This window comes from Andrographis paniculata, unplaced genomic scaffold (genome assembly GCF_009805555.1).
Source record: "Andrographis paniculata isolate CXL003 unplaced genomic scaffold, ASM980555v1 Contig71END, whole genome shotgun sequence".
NCBI classification, from domain to species: Eukaryota; Viridiplantae; Streptophyta; class Magnoliopsida; order Lamiales; family Acanthaceae; genus Andrographis; species Andrographis paniculata.
The window spans coordinates 5,312,561-5,336,686 of NW_026137608.1; the positions used below are offsets into that span (position 1 = coordinate 5,312,561).

The following is a 24,126-nucleotide window of genomic DNA, read 5'->3' on the forward strand; positions in this document are numbered from 1 at the left end:
TGTTTGCAATACCAACGACACCATTTTCACAAAATAAAAAAATGAAATAATTGAGAAACTACAAACAAAATTGTATCTATAGAAGTGATAAACCATACTGCAATGTCAAATATTGCCTCAGCAATACATCTTTCACACCAAACAACATGAAATCTTACTGCACAAATTTATACATATTCGAAAACGATCGATTATTCACAGTCGTAATCGTGCGTAAATAAATCACCGATGCAGAACTTTGGACACTTTCTACACAGACATGAACTCAATCTGCATCAATTTCATATAAAACACATACCTTCCGACGAATTTAAAACATGCGAGAGTATATAGATACAATATTTATTGCTTTCGAATTCTTACCTGAGGAAATTTACGCCTTCCCGATGCCAAAGCATAACAGGGGGCATATGTAAGAACATAACCCCTTTTTCTTCTTTGCCTTTGTCTGCCTCGGCATCACATTCCTCCGAGCAACAAAATCAGCCATGTATTGTACAACATCCTGAAAATAGAAAAACCATAATCAGAGTAATGCTCGTAAGTTTGGTTCAAAATCGAACACCGGGATGTACCTGCGCACCCAACTTTATAATATCCTTTGGTGGCGCCTCCAAGGGCGTTTGATCAGCTCGAAAGATCTTTAGGCTCGATAGGAACCTAAACGAGTCTGGCAAAGCAGTTATTTGATTGTCACTTATGTCAAGCTCTTCGAGCATCTCCAGGTTTCCAAGCGACCGTGGCAATAATTGGAGGTCTGCGAAATTCTTCCCGACATTCAGTTTTCTGAGGCTTCCCACAAATCCAAGAGCTTCGGGTATGCTCTCGAGCTCGTTGAAGCTAACATCGAGCTCTCTTAAACGAGAGAGATTGCCTATTGTTGAGGGCAATCGTCGTACTCGATTATAGTGCAGAGTAAGAATCTCCAAGTGTTCAAGCTTTCCTACTGCTTCCGGAAGAGCTTTGAGCTGATTGAAATCCAATCTCAGCTCCACAAGCAACGAGCATGATCCAATCATGTAAGGAAGTTCTTCGAGATCATTCGTTTCCAAGTTCAGTTTCTGTAGAGAACACAGGTTCCCGATTACAGCAGGTAAGCTTGAGAACCCGTTGGAACTTAAATCAAGATTCATCAGATTTTTCAAGCTGCCGAATGATTCTGGCAGCGACTTCAACCGGTTCGCTGCAAGATCAAGGTCGGTTAAATTCTGCAGCTCACCGAATGACTCTGGAAGATTTATCAGCTGGTTAGCGCGGACTTCGAGCTTCATCAAGTTATTGAGGGTGGTAATGGAATTCGGGAGAGCCATGATTCGATTTTCCGATAGATATAATTCAGATACAGTGTATAGCTTTCCTAGAGACAATGGAAGCCACTCTATATCTTCCCTCAGTTTGCCGCGAAGATCCAAAACACTTGCGCCGGTTTTGGCCGAAGCTTCGATTACTCCCGCCACTTTCATGAGGTTCAATTTTTCGACTTCTCCTTCCCCTGGAAAATGCAGAGTTAATTGCAGCCATTCTAGGCTTCTAGCACACCAAATTTATCTCAGATTTCTTATTTTCTGAATCTTATGCATATATGTTTAAGCAATCAGTTCTGATGAAACAAATACTTCTGCAGATAATATGAAAAAAAAAAAAAATGCCGTAAATTGTATAATATCCATTTGATCTTTATTATAAATATGTAATAAACACCATCTCCATTCAAAACCTACCTGATTGTAAATATGCATGTCATTATACCAAGTCTTTTCATTTCAGTTTGTAAAGATGAAGTCATGGCTCCTCATCATTCTACAAAACTATGAAGGGTTGATCAATTTTTTGTTTATTTATTTTATTCAAATGAGGATATATAAGAAATTTCAGTTTATTTACATGCATCATTAGTATTTTCTGTCCATATTTTAATATAACAAAACTGAATTTCATACAATAAATAAATAATATGGCATATTATGAATTTATAACAAAATACAAATGGGTATTATGATGTAATTCACCAAAAAAATCCTGCAAAATTGAAGTCAATGGTTCACTCTAACAAGCTACAAAAAATTAAATTATCATGGCCAATGATCTCGTCCATTGTTCCACTCTACATCAGCAATTGAAGACTTATAACAATGGTGTCATAACTAATCGATCTTATCTACACCTTTGACCTAAAGGAGCACTGTATTTTTTATTTTTTTTATTTTTTCATGTTCAACGCAAGCATTTAATTCGTTAACACTTCTTTTTCAAGCCGTCAAAAATTCATCAACGAATATGTGAAGGATGTTTTTCTGTTAGATCATAAAAAATTAGCATATGAATTTGCAAAAACTACGAAGCTCTTAACCTAAAGTTTCACCCAAATCAAATAGCAAAAATCATATATAATTGAAGTACAAAATTACAGAACCCTAACCTGAGAATGCAGAAATTGCCTTCGAAGACGTAATTATGGACGTAAGAGGCTTCGATTCACCAACATGATCAGCATCTTCTGTATCAGGATTCTCTTCACTCTCCTCCTCGTATATCACAGCCATCCTTTCATTTCCACTACCAACACCGCTGCCGCCGCCGCCGCTCAAATTAGGCGTTTCCTCTACAACAGGATCACCAGACACAATCGCCGAAGCCTTTCGGATTAATCCATCAAACACTTGAAAATTCCTGTCCAGCTCAACCAATTGAGCCGCCTCCTTCCGCTGCTCGTGGCTGCGGAAAGCGACCATCGCTCTCTTCACATCCTTCAGCACGGCGAACAGCTCCGGAGGCGCGTCTTTCCTCGGACGAAGCTGCTCGATCCCCTCCAACTGGAGCCGTTCCTCTGCCTCCACTGTTCGGAGAACAGAAGCCGCCGCCTCAACCTCCTCAATCGAAGGCCTCGGCGGTAGCGATCGGTAGATTGAAGTGATTTCCTCCACCGTTTCCGCATATGCGAGCGGCGGATCCTTCGTCGCCGCCGAGCTCATGGCGGAGGAGCGACGATCGGAATTCGCTCGAGATAGTATCTAAGGCTTTTCAGTTCAGATACTGCAACGCCAGCCGGCGCCAGCAAGGCTTATATTTATTGAAATTAATTAAAATTTAAATATAATTATTTAAATATATTTATATTATTATGACACATTTGCATGCGTAGACCATAATTATTGACGAATTAAGTATATATTATTATTAATTAATAATGGTATATATGAACGTACATCAATATATACTATGCTATAATTTTAAAATCAGTTTAACTCTGTTTATTCGTAAGATTTTATTCATTATTTTACTATTTTTTTAAAAAATATCAAATTAAATAATAAATTTTTATTTATTTTATTACACTAAAATTTAATTATACATTCAAAATATCATATCAATATATATTTATATCACATCAAAATTATTTAAATTTAAAATTTTACTGTTCAAAATTAAAATCCAAAACCAAAACATTACGAGTAAACCCACTCATTTATTTTTTTATTGGGCACATGTGAAACATAAATTCAGCTGTTTATTTAGGGTTTGTTTGCTTACAAAATATTATTCCAAAATAACAGAGACATTTAGAATTGATACATAAATTTAACAATAATAATATCAGATTGATAGTAGGTGTAAAATATTTCCAAAATACTAAAATAATCCTATTTTATTGTAAAAAATAGGGATAATTTTGTAAAAAAATAGGAATGTAATTACAAAATACAAATAGACTATTGTTTTGGAATTGACGAAAATAACAAAATAATACTATTTTTTGGGACGGATGGACTATTATATTTTTTATTGTTCATATTTTTTTAAAAAAATTCATATCAAAAATCTATTTTTTTATTTTTTATATTATATTAAAAATTAACTTTATACTTCCTCCGTCCCGTTTCTATCTATTCATTTACTTGTTGTACGGAATTTTAAAAATATTAGTATTATATTATGATGTAATATAAATAAAAGCAAAAAAAATTAAACTAACTTTATCAGTATTTTATGATATAAAAATAATGACATTTGTCTAATATATTGTAAATTAAAAAGGTATTTGTAATATTAAATAAATAATAGAATTGCTAAAAATAAAAAATAGATATTTTATTTGTGACAGACCAAAATAAAAAAAAATGAATAAATTATTTAGTTTTCCTTACTAAGTGCCAACAAAATCCTGATTTTTTATTTTTTATATTTTTTTACAGCACAATAATCGTCTTATAAAATAGACTGGGTGTATTTGTTTAATATTTTAGTTTAAGGATATTTTTTATTTATACTTAGAAAAAATTGTATCAATAATATAAAAATTAATAATATTTTATATTAAATTTAAATTTTTATAAAAAAATATAATATATATGATATATATTTAAAATTATATCAATAAAATATTATTTTATGAAAAAAGTCCGTATATGCTAACAATTTAGATAGGATAAACTATTTTTTAGTCCAGTATATGACTCATTTATCATGCTTTAAGTGGATCATGTCTGAAAATAGTCTTTGTAAGTAAAAAATTTTCGTTAAAATGGTCATTCGGTGCCGAACTCGCCACGTAGGCCCGCCGTTGCTAACGTGGCGCTGATGCAGCTGACATGCCATCGCCACGTAGATGCCACATGAATGACACCTGGAATTTTTTTAAATTTTATTTTGCAAAATGCCTTTTTTTTGTAAAATTTTTTTAGTCTCATATATAACCTTACTTATCATTTCTAGCACATTTAAATGGACTCTGTCTGAACATTGTTCTGCAAGTAAAATTTTTTTTTTCTAAAATGATTCGACGTGGCATCTACATGGCGATGACATGTCAGCGTGGTAAATCCGACACCGGAGAACCATTTTAACGAAAAAATTTTACTTATCGAACTATTTTAAAATATAATTCACTTAAAATTCTAAAATGATAAAAGAGATAAAAAATACGAGACTAGAAAATAGTGTGTACCAATTTTGATATTATGTTGGTTTTAATTTGACCAGGGCTATTGAGCATGTCACCATAACTATTATTGTAATCTGACTATTATTTACATAATTAATTAATTAATTAATTAATTATACTTGTAAGTGTAACTGAATAAGTGCACGTTTTTTCCCATTCAACTTGCCGGCCAAGTTCTCTTCTTCTTTTTTTTCCTTTTTCTTTTTTTAAAATAAAAATATTTGGAATTTGAACTTTAAATTGTTTTTTTCGTTTTCCAATTAACTTATTTTAATAAAAATATACTGTATTATATATTCTTATATTCCCTCGCTCCCGTCAACACTATTTTCATTTTTGTTTGTCTTGAAATAATTGACACATTTCTATACTTGATAAAAATTATTAAATTTAAACATATTTAATAAATATAAATCAATTTAATTAACTATAGTATAACATCATAGATGACGACGTAGGATCCACTCAAAACCCCTTTATTTTTATTTCTCTTCTAAAAAAAATAAATATTTTTATCTATATTTAAAACTACACATCTTTTATAAAATTGATTTAGATTAATTATAAATAAAAAATATTTTTTTATTTACTTGTATTATAGAAAATTTTATTCTCTACACAATAATATTCATATTATATATATTTTTTAATTGCTATATAATTTTTAAATATTTAAACATATATTTTGATTTTTTTAATCATATATATTAAATTTAGTTTCAAATTATAAATATTATTAATTATATAAAAAATAATATCATAACTAATTATTATTAACTAATTAAACATCCTTATCTTAAATATCGTGTCCTTAATCAAATGATTCAATTTCGGTGGGACGGAGGGAGTAAAATATTAAATTAACATATTATTTAAATTTAAATAAAAAATTCATATAAAGACATAACAATTTTCTTAGTAATATAAAGACAGAGTTTTAGAAGACATTTGTTATAGAGAATGAAATTGTAATAATAATTATAATAATAAATAAAATTGCATAGAAATTTTTTTAATAGAAATTAAGAATTAATTCTTTTATAGAGAATGAGAATTAATATAAAACTAGAATTTAGAAAATATATATATAAAAAATGTAGCAAATTAATTAATGAGAATCTATGAAGAAATAATTTTATGATTTTTTTTGTTTAAATAATAAATTAAATACGGTGTTTTGTAAGATTTGTAAAAGTAGTAACAATTAAATAATTTAATAAATTAGATATAATATTTTGTAGAATTGAGATGATATAATTTTTAAATAATTATAAAAATTAAAAGTATAAAAAATTAAAAATGAAAATAAATATATTGCATAAATATTCAATTATCTATGACAAAAGAAATGATGTAATTTTCATTTATCTGGTCTCATCTCTTTATAACAATTAGGGTCGGCCCAATTTTCATGGGTCCGGGGACGACGGCTCAATTTATAAGTGTGGCGGGTTAGATATGACTTGAAAATTTTGAATTTATTTTTAAAGATTCAAATATAATATTGTTTTATTCTTTAGACCAAACTTATTTTTGCTGTATTTTGATCTAAATATTTTTAATATAAATGAAAAATTAATGATAATTTTATAGTGATATTATATTATTGTTTTAGGACGAATATATTGTACTAGGACGGAGAAAGTAATATTTTATATTAAATATTAATCAGAATAATATATATTTTATAAATCGGACAATAAAAAAGTGTGTTTGTATGAGAGATTTTGCAAAAAAATCCATTATTCATTCAAAATTTTTTCGTTCGTTAAAAAATATCACATCAAACACCTATTTTTTATATTATTTTAAAAATTCATTTTATATTCAAAATATCACATCTAACACTTTTTATATATATATATATATATATGTCAGATCATATATAAATTTTCAATTCAAAACTTTTAGCCAACTCAAAATCCAAACTACAAACAAACATTAAAATCACAAATTTAACATATACTCTAAAAAAATAAATAAATAAAATAAGGAAAAAGGACCGTTGAAGAGACAAATGGCAGGCGGCGAGCAGCAGCAGCAAGATTTTTGGAGAAGACGAAAACGGGACATGACAGACATGGAGCCTCCATCTCCATCTCCAATCTCCATCCTCCATCGATGCCCGCCACTCGCTCCAGGGGCCTTTCTCCTTCCATTCATATGGAAATTCGCAGCATATATTGCGCTCTCCAAACTTTTCGGAATCCTCTCCCAATCCATCCATTCCTTACAATCTCCGCCAATCTTTTCTTCCTCTCCCCTCCACCCGCCGCAGGCGCTTCTGCTCATTGTTCCACAGAATGATGATGGACAGTGTTCCGTTGGAGACTGCGGTTTCCGATTCCGGCTCCGAGGATAGATCGTCGCCGACCGCCGATTCGCTTAGAGAAAAAGAGGGCCGAACCGACGACAGCAATGTCCGGAGCACCAGCGTGAAATGCAACGTCGAAAATGGCGATAAGGTTGAGTATTACGGTTGGGTTTATCATTTGGGAACCAATCCGATCGGCCACGAGTTCTGCCACTATCGCTTCCTCTTCATCCGCGGCTGTTATATGGAGATGTATAAGCGCGATCTACATGAGAACCCAGGCATTGTGTGTGATACCTTTTGCCCTAATTTTTATCTTCGTTTTTATTTTTCCATCCTCTGGTTGCGTGATGTCTTTTGATAATGTTTCAGAGTGCGCATGTGCAAGGATCTATACGATGTTTTGTATAGATTTTTTAGGTGTTGAAATTGATGTATAGATTGAAAATTGAAAAAATGATGCTGAAAAAAAATACTAGTGAAAGGTAGGGTGGGATTGCATGTGGTTTGGGATGTTTTTGGTGTTTTGAATTTGAATCTTTTTGAGTGAAAAATAGTTTTTAGATGTGATCTTTTTGTAGTAGCGTTTCTTTGAGTTTTGGATTGAATTTGGGTTCGGGAATAGCAAATCTTTGAATTGAAATAATACTCAATGACTGATGTTTTGGATGAAAAATTGGTTTTATGTATAATACATTAAATGAAAAATAGTTATTGATTTAATGGTTTTGAAGGAAAAAAGAAACTAATTGTGTGAGACCAAATAAAACTTTACAGAAACACAAGGTTTTATGCCTCTTTTTATTCCAATACAATTATTTTTTATTTTATATTTTTTGAATAGATCTGCCTGCAATTCTTTGTCAATCTTGTTGTGACTTAACTAGCTAACATGTTAATGTATAGTTTAGATATGTATTGACCAGTTGTTTATTGTTAATTTATGCGGTATTGTATATTTCAAATCATGATGTGCTTGAAAAATGAGCCACTATGACTTAGATAATTAAATTACTGTCATATTGAAATCTGTTTCAAGTTGAATGACTCTGGCCAGATATCTTTTCTGCAGAAACCCATCCGGAAAGGTGTCATAGGGGATACACTTATGGTGGAGGATTTAGGTTGTCGGGAGGTTAGCCACAATGTAAGGCCATTACTACTCTAACGTAGGTCTTTAAGTGGAATAAGACATGTCACTGTTCCCATGGACATCTGCTGTATACTGGCTACATAAGTTTATCTGTGTTTTTCTATATATTATTGCACTTCTACATGTATCCGATATATTTAGGTACACGAGCTGTGTATGTTCCATTAATATAAAATAAATGCTGATCATGTTCTCAATAATTGTGTAGGAAGTGTATGTGCTGAGGTTTTACAATCGATTGGATCAAGCTAAAAGGGGCGAAGTAAGTGTTTATGATATATTCTCTTTACATAGAAACGATTCTACGGATACACAAATCAAATGATAGTCTTGATTTATTAATTATATTGCAATCATTACCATCATCATCATCTTCTTCTTCTTTTCGTTCTGTTTGTTAGTTTGGTAAAGCTTCTTGCTATGTGTTTTCTAATGTCCTTTGAATACGTGTCGGAGGTTTTTGTAACATGGGCTTGCATCATATTGTTAGATTGGAGAAACATATACTGGGATGAAACCCATATTCATAGCAATTGTAGAAGAAATTATTTAACCTATTTATTTATTTATATTTTATGTCTGATATGATTAGATTATATATAGCATGTGTTGGGATATGCATATTCTTATGCCATACCGTGCATTTGTCTTTTCATAGTATCTACTGCTAGGGTTTCGTTGTTTGTGCTATTGACGTATTGCAAGACATTTTTATAGATATAATAAACTTGTTTTTGGTATCTCTCATTAATAAATTATTTGCTTGTTGCAAGATTGCTTGTGCTACAGCTTATGATGCTAAAAAATGGAAGGAGGCATTTGATCATGCTAAGCAACAGGTATGAAAGAAAATTTAAAATGGCCTCCCATTGTTATTTTGTGCAATAATGGAATTTCTTTTTATATCATTATATCAATTAAGTAACCAGTAGAGAATCTTAGGGCCACATCGAACAAATTTGGCACATTAAGTATGCTAATATCTTGAAGAATAATTTATAATTCAGAGATTTCTAATTAATTTTTTGCTTCACAATATTACCCACCCCCATAATTTGTCCTAATATTACCTGAATGTTTCAACAAGGCAAGGATGCTTTACCTTAATCATTTAACAGATCTCAGTGTTTAGTCAAAACATTGTGTCCTACCAGAATGACATAGTGTTTGATCAGGAATTTTTTCACTTAATAATGAAATTTATTGATGATATATTGATCCAATGTATATACAGAAATGTGTTTCTATAAAGATTCATATGAAGTCCTAAAGGGTGATAATATTTAAATTGTTAGATTTATATATCTATTCTTTCAACACAGTTTTTCATCTGTGATCTGTGCTTATGTTTGTATACATGTAAATATCTTTAAAAGCTCTGGATGTGTACATTGCTTTGTAAATGGATGGGCTTAGGAGCCAACTCTGATACCACATTGCAAGACCATCTTACTAAGTAGTTCGAAGGCCTATTTCATTTTACTTTTATTTACTGAATCTATCCAAAAGTTTTTGAGGAAAATGTGGGATATCAAGAATGGATTAGAATGAAAATAGTATTGTTGTTTTCTTCTTAGGATGTGTTTGTTTGGGGGTTTGGATTTTGGATTGGGATTTGAATAGTAAAAATTTTGAATTTGAGTAGTTATATGATGTGATATAAATAAGAATTGATGTGATGTTTTGAATATAAAATTGATTTTTTGTATAATATAAAAAATAAAAAATAAATGTTTAATTTGATATTTTTGGAGGAAAAATTTTGTGGGAATAGTAGAAATCCCACAAAATCCTTCAAACAAATACACCCTTAGTTTACAATTCGCTTGATGTAATTCATGAATTAATACTTTTACTACTAGACAAAACGGTTCCAATCACTAAAAATTCAAAACTGTTTTACATGCATGGGCTTGCATGTGGAGTGACTTATACATATGTATATATTTTTTATAGGGACAACAAGAGATCTCAAAAGGTGGAAGTGTAAGAGACAAGTTGACTATGGAGGATGAGTAAGCTTAAATACTTCCAAATATTTTATTTCTTTAAGAGAAAACAAGTCACTCAATTAATTTCATGTGAACAATGAACTGCATATGAAAACGTATGGGTGCATATATAAACATAAATTAGCTATAGTTCTATGCAAAATTTGTGTACTTGTCTCATCTATATGGTCATACTTTTTCTATTTTACACATGGAAGCTGCTATTGTGTACTAAGATTGATTTCATTTTGGAAGAATAAATCTAGAGGGGCCTCGGGCTGGAGTACGAAAATATGCTCATGGATTGAGATGGCTAGTAAGGAGAAAATCAGGAGGTGATCTATTTTTATTTATCATCATTGTTAATTCTTGTAATTGACTCACTTCTTATATTCCATTGTTATTTCCTATTTTGAGTAAATATAATAGTAACATCCTTGTCATTCTTGCTAGTTTTACTTAAATAATTAGCACATTGGAAAATTACATGCATTTTGTATATGTTTTATATCTGAAACATAGAAGCATCTCAAATCAAGTGTTATCATGCATTTTATTTATTGAACCTATTCGTGCTCTATAAACTATGCTTATATAGAATTACTATTGTTTGCATTTTGCACAGACCTAGGCTCACTTTCACGCAAAGCCTTGAACCTACATAGTGATAGTAGACTCGATATGCTTTTTGATACGGATACTGGAGATGTGGTTGATGGGCATGAATGGAAATGTGTACGTACTATCAATGGTAAGGTTTTATTGACTTGTTTGATTTATTTAGTTATTTTCTTGAGTAATACTTGTATTTAATTGTCTTTAACAACTTGAGCAACCATTAATATCATTTGTCAAACAAACTCAATTTTTTGCATGAATTGCTACAAATCTTGAAAGCACATAGTACTTTATATATACATAAATTAATTGTATATGCATCACTTGTGCTTTAATGTATATTGTAAGACTAAATAATATGTAATTAATGATGCATTTTCCTACTAGTTTTAGCTTTTAGGTAGATGGTCATTTGGCAATTAAATGGATAAAATATATTGTGTAACTTTGATTGTATACTTCAAAGTTGTGTAGATTGCATGTTCAAATTTTAATCTAGTGTACAATATAAACTAATATAGTTGTGTTATTCCTTCTGAACTTTCTTAGTAAATCATAAGTCGTAGTTTCATTATTTATTTGTGGTATATAATCTTAAATCATGAAAGAAATTACAATTATGCTTTATGCAACATTCTCAAAGCACATTTCAGTATACGCCACTTAAAGTTCATATATATTATGTGTGTGTGTTTTCAGTCTTCATATCTCAAATTGTAGATTATTTATAACAGTTTTTGTTATTATAAAACATTATGAAACTAATAACACAAAATGATATAGCTTTTAAATATAATTTGGTATAGATCTTAATATAAGATACTTTGGCTCATCATAACCTTAATTTGGTTTTCAGGTGTGAGAATATTTGAAGATGTAGCTGCCTCCAAGGTATATTATCTTAGGTTATTTGCATTTTAATATTCCCTCATCAAATACTTGTAGAAATTTTTTTGAAACATTATGGTAGTTACTTTCCACTTTATTTTTTACTTTGATAAATTTCTGAATTAACAATCCTCAATTCTATCCCCTTCAATAATTGAGGTCCTGTAATTACATATGCTTTATGTATAACATGCAGCTGCTTTAAGTATCTCAAAAAGAATAAAAGTTATTTAATTAGCTAGTTTTCAGTACATTCCTTGTTTTATAGGGTGGCAAAGGTGTCCTAGTCAAAGCTGTTGGAGTTGTTGATGCAAGTGCAGATACGGTGTTTGAAGTTTTGTTGAGTTCAGATCGGCTTAAAAGATATGAGTAAGTTGCTTAGGTTACTGTTATTGATGCTTTGTTTGCTTGGTTGAAATCCATCTAATAGTAGTTTGCAGGTGGGATACATTGACTGGTGACATTGAGTTGGTTGATTCTGTGAACGGACACTATGATGTAGTGTATGGGACATTTGATCCGCGTTATCTAACATGGTAAATGATTAAATCTTTGTTTCATATAGTCACTTAGATAGGCTGAGGGTCTGCTTTAAGCATGAGTGGCATTTTGTTTTTTAAAATCCTGTAAGTTCTTATCAAATTAAATTTAATTCCACTATTTGGTATTTCACTGATTTACCAGAGTTACCATCCAATTTTTATTGTACATTTTTAATATGAGTTTGGCCTTAATTGAGTACTTTGTTTGTTACTGAATTTAGTTGTTTACTGAACTATCAAGTTTATCGTATTTGATACAGTATGTAAGGCTATTTGAGTATTTATTTGATTAGATTAAACGGTTAACTTTAGTTAAACATTATTTTATATAACTTATTGATTAGTTATATATCCATATACATTAAAACCTATTTCAAATTGTACAGTTCATATAATTTAAAATGATCAGACTATCTACTTACTGGTTTATGATTGATCTAATTCATTCAATAACTTAGAAATTTGCACATGCCTATTTGGCTTGGCTTTGTGAAGTTACCTATCTTTGGTAATTTCATGGACGTAAGTGTAAGCATTGGCAGTGGAAATAAGGATTCAACACAACGAGATTAGCAATGATTTGTGCTAATTATTCAATGCAGGAGACACTCAAAAAGGGACTTTGTCTTTTCTAGACGATGGTTTCGTGATCAAGAAGGGACTTATAGTAAGTGTGCTTAATTATGCTTTTTCTTGATGCACTTTTTACATTGATGGTATGTTTGTACAATCATATGTGATTTGTAAAGAATGATTTGTTAGTATCATATGGTTTGAATTCAAGCAATGCCAAAGAGAAACCATGTGTTGATCAAATGTTTGACAATAGCTTCATCATTGAACCATTGCACTATTGGAATTTGAAACGTATGTTGAAATATATAGTTTAGTAGGCTTTTTTTAGTCTTCTCTTTCTAAGTTTGCATGGCATCCTCTTGAACGTCATAAAGCTGAAAATGCTAAAGTTATCACACTCATGAGTGAATAAAGACATGGAATGAAGATTAAAAATCATAAATATCAAAAGTCTATTTTAAACTCTTAAGAGCAGAAATTACGAGAAGTAATTATGAATTTATTGCTTAGCAAATGCTTAAAGTATGGAAAAGTGGAAAGTGGAAATACTTTGTAAGATATGTTCTTCTATTTTACTTGAAGAAGCATAACTTTACTTGTGATTGATAATTTGATATATACTTACCAATGCAGCAATTCTACAGTTTCCATCTGTACACAAGAAGCGGCCTTCAAGATCTGGATATAAGCGGACAAAAATCAATCGTAAGAATATCAAACCATCTCTTATGTATATTGCCATATTTTTGAACTATAGAATACTAAGTAGATGGTGCAAGCATACATGTATGCGGTTGATTTCTTTCCAGGCGAGTAAACTACATAGTTCTAATTTGCTAGAGTGAAAATATAAAAACATAGTTCTAATTTGCTAGAGTGAAAATATAAAAGTTTACGCTGGCAGTATGATTGAAAATTCTACGGTTGTGTTCTTTTGTGAATTTTACACAAGATTTTTATTACTCAAATTCTTTTTTCTTTAAAAAATATCAAATCAAATAATAATTATTATTTTTAATATATTTTACTACAAATTTAATTTACATTCAAAACATCACATCATCGTCTTTCTATATCACATCAAACAACTATTCCAATTCAATTTTTTACTATTTAAAATTCCAAACCCAAAAACCCAAATCCACAAACAAACACACCCTACATTACTTACCTATATTGCATAGTATGAAAAAAAGATCATATGTATTATAATGGTCCGTATTTAAATGATTAAAAAGAATGCATTACATGGTATAGGTATATAGTTACCACATATTGTGAACCGATGGAGGTCATGAACAAATAGTTATTTCTACAAAATTTACACAAATATCTTAATGCTCCTTCTTCTTCCTGTTCTTCTTTTTCTTTTGTTTGTTTGTTTGTTTGTTTAACTGTTTATTAAATTAAGATCTGGTTCAGTTTTCCAACAAAATGATGCTTGGTAAGTAGCATACTAATTGTCCCCTTCTATTGACTATGGGGAATCACCACTATCTTAAGAATGTTTGTTCATGCACTTTCTGTTCTTATGGTGCTAAAGATAGTTTCACCATTAAGCATAGATTCTTAGCTGTAGACAAGTGCTTATTTAGAGAATAGTCTAGCATATTCATTTCCATCCAAGCATTCTTGAATGGATAATATGAGGTTTATGATAGCTAGACTATAAAAATATTCAATAATTCTTTTCACTTTTCACGTAAAATGTCCCTATCATTTTCCAGTGCCCTGTAATGTTGGGTATAATATTCTTACTTACAGCACATGCTTCCAGAGTACTGTAATATTGGGATACTGTAGAAACAGTGTTAGGAGCTTAAGGTCAAACACTTAAACTGATATACTTATGGGGGACAACAATCAATTACCACATAGAAAATGATAGTTAGAGCCAAGCTATAAGATCCATCCTCAATGAATCTCCACGTTTAGCAAGGAAGTTTGCTAAATTATTTCCACTTCTTGAAATGTGATAGAAGATAATATCTGGATGCTTTATAGTGCCTTTTCTGTTGTGTCCAGATAACTGTAAATATGTCAAGTTTCGTAATTCTTCTTCTTGTTATAATTTGTTTTACTTTTTCTCCTTTTTAGCCACAACTTGGGAGATCAGAAAGTTAAGCTCCCAAGCATCATCAAGTAATCCTCGATGTCTCGTGACACAAACTCTGGAGATAAACCCCAGAGGCTGGCTTAAATGGAGGAATAACCACTGCCCAAAGTTTGAACGGACTGTTCCATATGCATTGTTGAGTCAAGTAGCAGGTCGGTAACACTTCTAAGATACTTTTCTGCTCAGTATGTTGTTAGGAATTGCTGATCAAACTTCTTGCAGTTTTTGCTTTATTAGCTATGCGGAAACATAAGCATTCATCAAGTATAGTTGCATAATTATCTTATTTGTGGCTATATTTGCTTATTTGTTATGCAGCACTCGACTTTATCTACCTCAGATATTTCTAATAAACACATTATCTTTTGTTTTTCCCCAAATGCCACAATAAATCTCAACAATGACAACATGACTTTTACTACATGGGGATTGAGTTTTTTGGTTGAATGAATTCTTTGCATAATGTACTGAAAACTTGAATTAATACATATTTAAAGAGTTTAAATTTTTAGTTTTGCATTCAATTTAATTAAACCAATATAGTTGGCTCCTAGCATGTAGATGGTATCCTTGTTTTGATGTTTTTGAGGTGAAATAATGGTTGGCGTGATGATTTGGGGGATATAGGTAGATTGATGTAAAACAGGGTTGAAAAACACAAGTAAACAAACCCTTAGGTTTGGTACCATGATGGAACTTATAGTTTGACTAAGATTTGATAGTTTCTCAACAATATTGTACTAGTATCTAATATTAAGTTCAGATCTCCGTTGGTATTGGAACATGCGTATTTCATTTGCTAGACTTTATAGAAAACAAGAAAAAGATAAAGATGATATTCACAAGGATTTTGAAAGAACTTGTCTTTTATGTAAAAAGAAATGTCTTATATGTTCATCTAATTTGTTGCCATGGTGTGGTCCACATATTTCTTCTTTGTTTTACAAAAGAATATTACAAACTTGAAGCAAATGACACTGTTCATATAATTCGATGCAATAACAAGCCTAACAGTGTATATATTTTTTCAAACAACATTTTTGAAAATTTCCAGGTTTAAAGGAATACATTGAAGCAAATCCTGCAATAACATCGGATTTTCCTGGCACAAAAATTGTCGATTCAGAAGATCTTTCTCAAACCAGTAGAGAACTTGAGAGTGCTGAGAAAACAGATGAGTTTTATGATGCAACTGCTGATGCCGAGTCATCTTCAGATTCTGAGGACAGTGAAAGTGACTCAGAAGCCACTGAGGTACATAAAACCTCTAAGCATGGAAAAAATGGATTGAAGTTTCTATAAAATGATCCTGCAGTTTCGATAACTTGTACTTTATTTTGAAGGAAACAAATCTGCTGAAGAGTGGTCCGCAGTCCGTATCATGTTTTTCACTCATTCAAAGCTCAGGTACTAATCCGGCTATTGCAGCACTTTGTTTTTTAAAATATATTTTTTAGTTATTTTGTATGTATACCTGATTTAACTTAAGCTGGTTCTCGCCACCAGAATCAAGTGATGAGCTGGACTCAAATGTACCTTCTATCAATCTAGAACCAAGTGAGTTTCCTGGGACCATGAGAAGAGCTGTGGACGAAGATGATAAAAATTGCTGGATTTCCCCAAGTGGTTCTGGATTCATGATCAGAGGAAAGACATACTTGAAAGACAGTACTAAGGTAGTTCCATAAACTCTTAAAAATCAGTCACGCTTCCATGAAAGTTATTTCAGATTGTCTTAATTTTATTGATAAGAAAGGATTTTATAGATTAAGAGGTAGGATTCACAAATCACAATAGAAGGAACCTAAAACTAAGTGATTAGGGGATCAGATAAAGAGGTATAGGAGCTGATTGTTTTTGTGCTTATAATAAATACTATTGTTGTATTCAAACTCGACCACTATAACATCGGATTTTAATAATTGCATAGTTAAGAGTCTTGACCAGAAGATTCATCCTTAATTTGGAAATTTGTTGAGGCTGCTTACATAAACTGATTGGTCATAACTTTAGAAATTTGGAACATTGTCCAATATCATGAGGTTATAGCTTTTTGTCGATACGTATTATATTCCTCCCAATCAAATGATCAGAGAATTTTGTTTATCAAGCTTATGCCGTGTGACGTGCTTTCAGATAAAAGGTGGACAGCCACTTCTCAAACTCATAGCAGTGGACTGGTTCAAGGTGGAAGGCTGTTTATCAAATGCTGCGTTGCATCCAAGAAGCCTTGTTCAGGTTAGCCCATAAACATAACATAGTTATCATTTATGATCACTCAACCATCCCCTTGTTCGTCTTATTTATTAAATGATTCTGTTTGTAATGGCACAGAGTGAGCAGGGGAAAAAGCTCCCGTTTATTCTGGTTGTAAATCTTCAGGTGCTCGCTTTTTCTTGAACGACTACTATTACAAAAACTTGCAATTTCTACATACTGTAGCAGAATCTCTTTATGAATTTTAGAAAATGAATATATTTTAGCTGATGAATGAGATGCTGGATAGGATTACATGACTGAATCTAATTCTCTTGCAAATGTTTTACTGAGGCAAAATTTTATTGGTGGCTACTAATTCAGATCCCATCGAAGCCGAACTATAGTCTGGTTATGTATCATGCTGCAGACAGGCCCGTAAGAGAGGATTCACTGTTGGGTAAATTTATTGATGGTACCGATGCGCATAGGGACTCTAGGTTCAAACTTATTCCAAGCATCATTGAGGTAGCTAACACTTTATGCTATTTTTCAAAACATTTCTGTTCTGACTAACCTTTTCCTACGCATATCTTAATTTCGTGCTTGTTACAGGGATACTGGATGGTAAAGCGCGCAGTCGGAACAAAAGCTTGCATGCTAGGAAAGGCTATAAATTGTAAATACCTCAGGCAAGACAATTTTCTGGAGGTGAGTATCGGATCATCATCCTAAGTACTAGTTGTGAAATCCATATTGGCTACCGAAATTCTTATCTATTGGAAGACTATATGATGTTCCATCCATCCACCAATTATATGCTCGATTGAGCTGGACACGGATTTTAATGAATATAATATATTAGTTAATAATAATTTAAGTACATGATTGAATTAACGAAGTTAGAGAAAATTTTGTAAATAAGTGTAATGTTAGAAAAACATAAATTAAAGAGTTTATAAGAATATTTTGCTTGGAAAGTGAATATTTTTTTTTGGACCAAAAAAACGAGGAAGCAAACATATTTTATATGCATTTTCCTACGAATTTAATCATTTAGGTTTAACATAGTATCAAAGGGGAAGTCCCGAGTTAAGCGACTATATAATATGGTAATTAATGATGCATTTCATAAGTTTAAATTTTTAGGTGAGATGATCTTTTAATATCATTATCAATGAAATTGTACTTATGTATGGTTGGATACAGATTGACGTGGACATTGGCTCATCTTCAGTAGCGAAGAGTGTGATCGGGCTTGTCCTAGGCTACGTAACCAGCATTGTTGTTGATCTTGCAATGGTTATAGAGGTTCGTCGATTGAATTAGCTAACAGTTTGTTCTTCGACAATGATTCATTAAAGTTAATTTATTACAGGGAAAAGAAGAATCTGAACTCCCGGAATACATCCTTGGAACCATCAGACTAAATCGCGTGCAGCTCGACACTGCTGAATCAATATGATTCGATCAATACTCGATTTGCCCGAAGCACTAGGTACATTATTTCAATTTCTGACTTGTTGTGACAATTATTATGGATTAGTTTTGATTTATCCATAATATGTTACAAAAATTTTGTATTGAAAAGATGTCTGGGGGCAACATTCTGCTGCTCACCTCAGCTCAAGCCTGATTTGTAATGTTTTGTTCTCTATCTTGTCATATGTTTGTTAAATTAAGGGTCATAGTACTAGATGTATTAATTAATTTTGTAAAATTTATACAGTAATTTATTTATTTACTATCATTTGTTATTTTGTAATGTTTTTTTTTATTTTTTTTTTGTATTATTATTGCTCTTCCCATCTTTTTTGGGATGATATAAAGTTGAAATTCAATAATTTTGGGGGAAAATACAAACAAAAGAAGTTATTTTTGAAACAATCCAATTTTCAAACATATGTAGAGAGAGTCCAGCAGCAGTTTCTTTGGAATTTTTTTTACTTTTATAATTTCTATTATTTTATAAAAATACACTATAAATATTTCGTAAAGTAAATAAAAATAAAATAAATTCATAAAGAAAATATCAATTCACATCAATTTTTAACATATCTTTTTTCGTATATATTTAATTAAAAAAATATATATATATTTATTTTTACAAAAACATCTAAAAACAACACAACTAAATATTTTAATACCTCTTTTATTATTCTGCATACAAAAAAATGTGTTGTCTGTGGGTTTGAGTTATTGGGTTTGAATTTATAAATAGTAAAAATTGATGCAGTGATGTTTTAAATGTAAAATAAATTTGTAGTATAATATAAAAAAATAATTATTTGATTTGATTTGATTTTATTTTTTTAAAAAATTTGACTAATTAAAACCTCAATAAAATTTAGAAAAGAACACAACCTTTTAACACTGAAAAACCAGCTCTAAGAGAAGACAACTTCGACAAAATCCTTTTACCACGAATTTTATTGACAAATAGATTATTTGCAAAACATCCAAAAATCAAAACCAATCCCTCCAACCAAACAAGAAAAAAAATATACTAAACACTATTCCCATCTAAAAAATCCACCTTAAATTCAAAATACTTTCAAAAAACAAAAAATATATATATATATACTTCATATAAATTATCGATGGATCGATCGATCTAAGGGCAAGCCGAGTTTTTTCCCGGCCCTCCATGGAATAGAAAAGCTCCCCAATTCGCATATTCACCTTCCGGCGTCACTTGTATGGTATAGCAATTACTCTCATCCATAATCACGACGGGAGTTGGGGGCGTGGTTAGCGCGCCATTTTCATCGACAATTTGCATGTTTCTTATTAAAGCTGCTTTTTTGAACCCTTCTGAAGCAAAATGACCACTCCCCATTTCGGTCGTTGTATGCCCCGATGATGGATCGCGGATCGTGAATATTTCACCCCCAAAATCGACAGTCGTATTTGGACTAGTCCATAAAAGAGTGAATATTTCTGCTGGCCAGTAGCCCACTGTTTCGCCCCCGAGCTCTAGCCACCAGGCATCCGCATCCTGTAACAATAATGACGGAATCGGAATAAAATTAGAAGGGGGAATTCTTTTTTCGATTTTACGAAATAAAATCAAAATACAAAATAATAATACTAAACAATATAAAAATACTTTTTATAAAAGTCAAAAATAAAACCGAATAAGTCAAATATTCAACTTGAAAACAATATATATTTTTTGATACAATTTCTTGTGCCATACAAAAAGAATCAATCCATCTAAAAATACTGAGTAAATAAAATTAATATCGAATAAGAAATAGTACGTATAATTTTTGATTAAAAAACAAAAATAAAAATAAAAATCAACACTTGATATTTTTTTTTTATAGATTTCTTTTAATTTATTTATTATATAAAACATTTAATAGTTAACCAAAGAATCATATCTCATTTATCAAAACCTTGATAATATATCATTTAACAATTTTTATTTATTTTTATTTTTTTCATATGATTCAATAGATTTCTTGTATGATTTAAAATATATATATTTTTCTTTTGCTAAAATAGAGAAATTGGAAAACTTTCGACAAAGTTTTTATATGATAATAAATAAATAAAATAATAATTACCTTCCAAACGTGCAAGTTAATTTCTAATTGATCTCCATTGTACGTCGAAGCAGCTGCGAAGGATCCTCCGACTAATACTTTTGTACTGAACTGAACAAACCCTGAACAGATCAAATTGTAACACCCTGTATTCTGGTAAGCATCCCTCTGCATGCAAAAATAAAATTAATTAAATTAAAATACACACACTTGACGCCGATGTATGAATATATATATATAATCGACAAGAGAATAATTACCGATCAAAGATCAATTTTTTTTTTATTCAACAAAAACTACTCACAAAATGAAAGACTCTGTATATATGGAGTCGATAATCCTAAAGTTTAAATAAGAATAATTGCAAATTCTTTTAAAAAATCCTAAACCGTTGAGAAATGTTGATTTGAAATCGTAAACAGATCTCATATAGACAAAAAATTATTGTACGTCATGGCAAAGCAATGATTTTGACCCATTCGATTATTTTGGATGTATCGTGCATTTTTTGTCTAATTTTGAGCACAAAGACAAAAGAATGAAATAAAGAAAGGATAAGTTGGTAAAATTTGACAATACTTAATTTCTTAAAGAGTGAATAAAATCTTAAAAATAGTAATTTTGTCACTATTATTTCAAATTAATGACTACTAATTGCATCAATATATATATATATATGCAATGATAATATGCACCGCCATGCATGCAAAATTTTATAATTTCCTTCATGAATGAAAAAAAAAAAAAGACAACGTTCTTACAGTCCAATAGACGAACAATCTTGGACGGTCATCGCCATATTGCATCGGGTAAACCTGTAATAAATAATTTTAGAGGCTATAGAGAAAGAGTTATACGAGTCGAGCTCAATTTGGTAATCATAATATCATTGAGTTGAACTAAGATCTTAAAAAACTACAAACTAAAATGGTTACTTCACATATATAAATCAAGCTCGAGTTTGAACTGAAATTTGCCGAGTACATTTCATCTAACAGTTGGATTTGAGTTTAGGATTTAAAATAATACTAAAAATGAAGTATTAATATTTCACATGATATAAATAAATATTGTTTTAATTTTAATTTTTTTTTTAAAGTTTTTAGGTAATATTCTAATAAATATAATATATTTAATTCTCCACTAATGTCCCTCGTAAACTTTTTTTTTTGTAATGTTTTAAAAAAATAATAAAAAATGAATAATGCTAAATGAAAAGTAAATATATAAGAAATGTCTATTTATTTGAGTTTGAGAATTTATAACTCAATCAAAATGCTTTTCTAGAAGATAAAAGTATCATTATTTCTTAAAAAAATAAAATACTCGGCTGGCTCGATTCAATTCAATTCAAATAATATGATACATTAGTACCTGCCAACCAGCTTCAACTGTGTTGAGATCATCAGTTTCGAAAGAACCCGCACTTATCCACATTTGTGCTAAGCTAAATTCCTCTGTACTCTCCACCTTAGGTGCCCAAACATTAAAAAACGCCTTTGCTCCGCGAAACGTCCCATTTACCCTCGCAATTGAGTGCTGCATATCGATTTATTTATTTCTTTTAAACAAGACTTTCTTGAAAATAAGTTATCGAATGATTAGAATTGTCCTAATATCTCGAAATACAAGTAGATTGCGTACTTTAATATATAATATATGCATACAAAAAATTGTATGCACACGCACATATATATATATATATAGACACATACCTGGTGATCATCTGAAGCTGTTGCTTTTGAATTCCGGCCTAGTTTTCGTCCAAATCTTTCAATAGAACTTGCTCGGAGTAGATCTTGTTCGGTTGTTCTTCGAATAGGAATACTCCCTTCCGGACACGATTCATTAGACTTTGTCCAAATTTGAAAGTGTCGATCTTGCTTGCCGGTCATTGACAACATGTTCCTCTTCAAACTTTTCGGTGGATCCTACAATTTAGTTAAAAAATACATTTATACTCATAGTATAATCTAATAACTTTTTACTTGAGATAATTAAATTTAATTTGTGATAGATAAAAAATTTAGGATAGCTATATTCGTATAAAAGATGATACAAATCATTCATAATTCCATGAAATTGAATAGTAAAAAAGCAATGTTTATAATGTTTTGTTTTATCTAGTTAACAATTAATCAATATATCATTAGTTATAATTATACTGTTATAATTATATCAGAAACTAAAAATATTTTAGGTAGAAATAATATCATTAGATGTTATAGTAGATATCACATTATCTTATATTTGTTTAGGCCAAACTTACAAGTTTCATTTCAATTTTTTTACTATACAACAATCACAATTTCTATTTGTTTAATGTCTCAATTTTAAGTTTTTTTTTTTTTTTTAATAAAGTATGAAAATTTAGTCAATAATATAAAAATAATATTTTAAATTGAATTTTTAATTTTTATGAGAAAATAAAATATATATATATATATATAAATACATTGGAAATTGTGTTAAGAAAAATTGGTTGAGTGAACAAATCTACAATATTTTTTATCGTAAAAAATATTAAGGATTATAATCTTATATATATTTGAAATAAATATGTTCGAAATTCAATAGTATAACTCACCAATAAATTATGTCCTTTCAAGAGTGGATGATCGAAGGCGGGCTGTTGATGAATCAAAACACAATCAACGATATCACCATCGGGGCTCTGTGTAAAACAAGAAGAACAACAAAACAGCTGAATAATCGAATCGAATTAACTGTTCGAACATAAATAACATGACAATAAATAGATTAATGTTGCCTGAATGGTCTTGACAGCAGGTTTATTCATTTTACTCAAAAGAGCTTTGATGTTGTCCGACTCTGCGATCTCATCTCCCGTCATGAAGTTCCGAATACGAAGCTCTGCATTTGCGTAGGAGACGAAGAACACTACGAAGAACAAGAAAGATGAAATCATTGGCAAGATTTGGCGGTAGAAAGAAGCCATTTTGATGAAAAAAAAAATCTTATCATGCACGAGATTAATGTTTCGTGTAGCTTAGTAAATCTTATTTATATATAGTGAGACATGTGTATGAACCCTAAAAATTAAAATTTTGAATCATAGTAAATTCCATAATAAGAGGATTCTGTGAATTTTACCAATAATATAATTCTGCCCTCTTCTATGTTTCATCTTATGTTATTTAAGGACATTAATCGAATTAATTATCTAATATTTTTGTACATATATAGAGATTGTATTTTTACCATTTTAAATCCAAATA

General features: G+C 30.5%; 3 protein-coding genes across 3 annotated transcripts; 1 reads left to right on the forward strand and 2 right to left on the reverse strand.

Moving 5' to 3' along the window:
- Positions 1-98: 98 nt before the first annotated feature.
- On the reverse strand, positions 99-3,052 carry LOC127264866 (plant intracellular Ras-group-related LRR protein 5-like). The gene is made up of 3 exons (XM_051294419.1): positions 2,420-3,052; positions 576-1,492; positions 99-505 (listed from the first exon to the last, which is right to left on the reverse strand). Exons 1-3 carry the CDS (start codon positions 2,970-2,972, stop codon positions 374-376), a joined length of 1,602 nt encoding a protein of 533 aa, XP_051150376.1. The 5' UTR covers positions 2,973-3,052; the 3' UTR covers positions 99-373.
- A 3,956-nt stretch (positions 3,053-7,008) lies between these two features.
- Positions 7,009-19,013, forward strand: LOC127264956 (protein ENHANCED DISEASE RESISTANCE 2-like). Its single transcript, XM_051294570.1, has 22 exons — positions 7,009-7,542; positions 8,329-8,403; positions 8,618-8,671; positions 9,183-9,248; positions 10,366-10,424; positions 10,656-10,735; positions 11,026-11,151; positions 11,875-11,909; positions 12,175-12,275; positions 12,347-12,442; positions 13,051-13,115; positions 13,658-13,729; positions 15,122-15,292; positions 16,195-16,394; positions 16,484-16,547; positions 16,647-16,816; positions 17,277-17,378; positions 17,475-17,522; positions 17,721-17,864; positions 17,952-18,047; positions 18,546-18,647; positions 18,715-19,013. The coding sequence occupies exons 1-22, from the start codon at positions 7,246-7,248 to the stop codon at positions 18,799-18,801; spliced, it is 2,310 nt and encodes a 769-aa protein (XP_051150527.1). The 5' UTR covers positions 7,009-7,245; the 3' UTR covers positions 18,802-19,013.
- A 937-nt stretch (positions 19,014-19,950) lies between these two features.
- LOC127264845 (uncharacterized) lies at positions 19,951-23,846 on the reverse strand. The gene is made up of 7 exons (XM_051294387.1): positions 23,658-23,846; positions 23,475-23,561; positions 22,603-22,818; positions 22,262-22,426; positions 21,649-21,702; positions 20,909-21,055; positions 19,951-20,334 (listed from the first exon to the last, which is right to left on the reverse strand). Exons 1-7 carry the CDS (start codon positions 23,844-23,846, stop codon positions 19,951-19,953), a joined length of 1,242 nt encoding a protein of 413 aa, XP_051150344.1.
- Between the last annotated feature and the right edge of the window lie 280 nt (positions 23,847-24,126).